Source organism: Micropterus dolomieu, unplaced genomic scaffold, assembly GCF_021292245.1.
Source record: "Micropterus dolomieu isolate WLL.071019.BEF.003 ecotype Adirondacks unplaced genomic scaffold, ASM2129224v1 contig_1303, whole genome shotgun sequence".
Lineage (NCBI taxonomy): Eukaryota > Metazoa > Chordata > Actinopteri > Centrarchiformes > Centrarchidae > Micropterus > Micropterus dolomieu.
Window position 1 is genome coordinate 1 of NW_025730293.1, and position 4,773 is coordinate 4,773.

General features: G+C 41.2%; 1 protein-coding gene across 1 annotated transcript; it reads left to right on the forward strand.

Annotated features, from left to right (window-relative positions):
* Positions 1–2,463: 2,463 nt before the first annotated feature.
* LOC123964241 (fibrocystin-L-like) lies at positions 2,464–4,748 on the forward strand (the record flags this gene model as incomplete). Its single annotated transcript, XM_046041323.1, has 4 exons — positions 2,464–2,708; positions 2,829–2,986; positions 3,765–3,900; positions 4,553–4,748. Coding segments are annotated over exons 1-4 (635 nt in total), but the record flags the coding sequence as incomplete, so codon positions are not given.
* Between the last annotated feature and the right edge of the window lie 25 nt (positions 4,749–4,773).

Here is a 4,773-nt window from a genome sequence, read left to right on the forward strand (position 1 = left end):
GGCTTGTCTAGGGGTGTGGGACGAACAAAAAGATAAATAACCGAGTGGGAAAAACCAAGGATGACTCAAAACACGTGTCAAGTTAATGTATTTATTCTTAATCGGAAAATAACAAAAGGCGATTAATCAACGAAAAACGATCTCTGCCCACACGAGAGATGATGGAAGTTATATAAAGTAACTAAATAACATAGGTAGCAACATAAAAGGCCACACGGTCTCTCCAGCTCCACCGCGCTGTGGAAGCACACATGGAGGTTGCCCGCCGCTCACCACACTGGCTTACACTGATCGGGAATGCCAAGGTGACGACCGCCTCCACGGAGTCACCGACCTCACGGCGCGAGGAGAAGTTGCCAGCGGCACCCCGCCGATCACATCCTACGAGTTACACAGTAGATCACACAGTAAATCGCACAATAACCACACAGTAAGCCACACAGACGGTTGCGAGTCCAAGGAAGGGTGGGTGAGTGAATGAGAGATGAGTGAGAAGTTAGACTGAGAGCAATCCACTGGCTCTGCTTATATGGCCCACTAATTGCCGCTGATCAGCCACGGCTGCAAATTCAGCCCAGCGTCACACTCAGGGTACAGGTACACACCTGCAGGAAAGAGACAGATACACCCACAGCAACACAAATAGGGCACACAGACCTCATGGGTCGTAACAAGTATAAGAAACAGTTTCTGTATATAAGAAAAGGTTAATATTGATAGTAAAAGGTTATGGTATAAAAAAACGATATAATATTCTTTGTGTGGTTAATCAGCGGTCATAAATTATCCAAAAGTCCCGCGAGGTGCAGACAACTCGGCACAACACCAGTGAAGCCGGGGCTCCCTCTCTTCAGCAAGCGTTCCTCTGCTGCCACTGCACACCATAGACTGTTTACCCGCTACGCCTACACATGTGTACTGACGACCCAGGATTAGGGTTACAATTTTGGATTTATTCATGCACTTTAAATGCACTTTTTACATGTTTATTTACAGCATTATACATTGTAATGTATATTGTAACAGGCTGTGTAACTTATTGGGTGAAACCCCTACAAGTGGTTCAGAATGCAGCAGCACGTCTGGTTTTTGATCAGCCCAAAAGGACTCATGTCACTCCATGACCTCCGCTGGCTACCCATGGCCTCCAGAATCAGATTCAAGTCACTAATGCTTGCATACAAAGTGACTGCTGGGTCTGCACCCATCTATCTAAACTCCATAATACAAGTTACGTACCTTCTCCTTCTTGAAAACTCATCTCTTCCGAGAACACTTCCTCTTATAACACTTCTAACTCCTAACCTCAACATGCACTTCCTGTTCGCTTCTTCTATCCCCTTACAATTATCTTGTATTGATAGCACTTTTTTTGTTAACTCTTAATTCTTTCCCTAGGTATTTACCCCATTGATGTGATATGTGCTATTAGCTCTTAATAGTATCTTTTGCTGCTTTTACTAGTACTGTATGAATTGTCAGTTGCAGATCTCGTGCTGTATTTGATGCTCTATTAATGCTTATATGTTGTTCCTCAAATGTAAGTCACTTTGGATAAAAGCGTCTGCCAAATGAGTAAATGTAATGTAAAGAAAACTGATAGTTCTATGTAAAATCAGACATTGAGCACCCCCATATCGCCAAAGTGGCACGATCCTTGTCCCCCTACTCTCTGCGAGTGCCATGGGATCTTTAATGACCACAATGAGACCTCAGTTTAACGTCTCATCCGAAGGACAGTATCTCCTATAGCACAACTTCCCCTCGCTGCACTGGGGCATTCAGATATTATAAAGTGGACCAGAGGGAAGATTGACCCCTACTAGCCCACCAAGCTTTCCCAGGAGGTCTCCCATCCAGGTCATTCAGCAGAAACAGGGTACATGTTGTTTTGGCTCCGGCCACTAGTCTCAGTTTGGTAAAAGGGAGAAACTTGAATTCAGTCAGGTGTCGGGTTGTATTTTGCTGTTACATAAGGGAAATAGGTGCAATAATGTTTCTACATTTTTAGAGTTAATTGTGTTTATTTATTAGACTTAAAAAGCAAGAGCTTGTGCAACATAGCAAACTTGCTGCTCGCACACATCTCACAGCTGAAACGATGGAGGGAGGCTTGAACTATTCTAACAGACTACTTGAAGGACAAAGTGGTGCTACACAGGACGGGCCGAGGCTGGCTGGTTAGCATGCTACCTTCTAAGATATCTCTGCAACACAAAACAGAGACATATTTACTATAATGTCAGAACTGTTACTTCTTCAAATGATGTTCACAATGTTAATTTTTTTTAATGTTCTAAATTAAAAACCTTGTAGCTTTAAAATAATGGTTCAGCATACAAATTTAAATTACTGCATTAGTTTTTTGGGTTTAGGTTTGGTGTTTGGAGACTTTGCTCAGTGTCAAAAGTTTTATTGTAAAAGATCAGAGAAAGTAGAAGTAGTTAAAAAGTCATTAAACCTCTTCCTTTAATGTCCTGTCTGACCTTTCTGCTGATAAGTAACTCAATTCCAAAATACTGTGTTGATTCATTTGTCCTTAGGTGTGATCAGGAAAGACTGCATGTACATGAGTTCCTGGCAGAGCTACAAGTGTTTCGGGCTGAACTACAGGATGCTGGTGATTGAGAGTCTTGACTCTGACACAGAGACCAGACGTCTGTCCCCTGTCGCTGTGCTCGGAGATGGCTTTGTAGATCTGATCAACGGTAGATTAAGTCCTGTAGTTCTGAAACAGTAAAAAAACACAGAATAATCCAAATGATCTGTTCAAATTAATTAAATTGAAAGAATGTGTTTTTAATTCAGTTGGACGTATTTGTATCCAGGTCCTCAGGATCACGGTTGGTGTGCGGGCTACACCTGTCAGAAAAGAGTGTCTCTCTTTCACAGCATCGTGGCCATTGGACACTCCTTTGACGTCTTCTTCACCAGCGTCAGCCCTCAGAAACTTCGCCTCATGATGCTCAGTGCTGAACAATCTGAGGTCAGTGTATAACCTGGAGAGCACTACTGAAAATAATGGTGGCGACACAAAATATTGACACTTTGGGCCCAATTGGAACATTTTCACTTAGGGGTGTACTCACTTTTGTTGCCAGCGGTTTTGACATTAATGGCGTACGATGTGTTATTTTGAGGGGACAGCAAATTTACACTGTTAAACAAGCTGAACACTCACTGCTTTACATTGTAGCAATGTGTCATTTCTTCAGTGCTGTCACATGAAAAGAGATGATCAAATTTTTACAAAAATGTGAGGGGTGTGCTCACTTTTGTGAGATACTGTGTATGTATATATATTGCATAAAATAAAAGATACAAACTGAAAGGTGATCAGGTAGTGCAAATGCAACAGTTCTTCACCCTATTTCACCTACCCGGAAATTCACAAAATATATTTATCTCATACCCCTTTCAAGGTAAATAGTACCGCCCAAAACGCAGTGCTCTCAGTTATTGCGCACACGTTTTCATGTGTTTCCCCAAGGCTGATGAGCGAGAATTTTTTCAAGTTGAAGTGAGGTTATGCGAAATCAGCTGTGTCCACATGGTCCGAAAGCCTTCATTGAAGTTGATCGTGTTATCAATGATTTTTTTTATTGTTAGGTTTTACCCTACATTTAATCACGGTGCTCCGGACCTCGGTGACCTCATAGCTGATTACCCCTGGGTCAAAAGTCAACCCTATAAAACTTCACTTTAGCGTTACTTCAGTTCCTTTTATTCACTTAGACACCTTTTTGTTTTTTTGATTTGTGCAGAGCATCATGGTGTCAGTCTTCTACTCCAATCCACAGCGGTTGGATGTGTATGTTGACAACAAGCTGGTGGCTCCGACTAACGCTGACTGGAACGCTGCCAACACTGACTATACCCTGAAGGAGCCCATTTATACAGGTAATAATTACACACATATATAATGTGATTTTGTTAATAAAACAAGCAGGGTCAGGCCTACATTATCTATTAAAGTGTTCTTTGGATCTGATTAAGTCGCTTGTTTGCTTTAGGAGATGGATTTAATAAGATCTGGCTACTCTGTTCTGTTTTCAAAATATCTATTAATGTAAATGACAAAAAATCCTGTCCTTTCTAATTTCCCTTAATATAATGGATTTATGTAAAGGATGTACGTGTGTGGTCTGGTGTTAATGTTAAATGTCTGATACTCTGAGAATGGTTTGTTTACCTTGTTTGCAGCGACAAGTTGACCTTCATTACCTCCCAACATATCTCTTTTTAAATGTTCTGTTGTCAGTTCTTACAGGCATTTAATCACTACTGAGCTGTAAAGTGAACAAACTGTTAAATTACTTTTAATTTAATTCAGCATTGCTGCACTGTACAATTAATCATTTATTATTTCCACATGTAAAGCAACCAATTATGAACGAAAATAGTTTAAATTCTTAGTACAAAAAATGGCTCTTTTGTCTTTGATGAATCACGTGAAGACTAAAGTAGGTAGGTAGCAAACTGAGGGTCAAAGTAGCAAAATTGAAGTTTACATCAGCAATAATTTTCTGTTTCAAATTTTTTATGCCTCCAGATCAATATGTTCCCCAACTGAATGCCACTGTGGGCACTAACTATTTCGACCAGGACTACAAAATGCTGAAGATTGTGCTGAGGGGCTCCACACCGGTGGAGATTAGAACCTCCCCAGTTCTCGTCATCTCCTTCAATCTGCCCGCCATGACCGAGGCAGAGTTCTTTGGAGATAACCTGATCCGCAACCTCGCTGCGTACCTCAAAGTTCCCCCAAATATG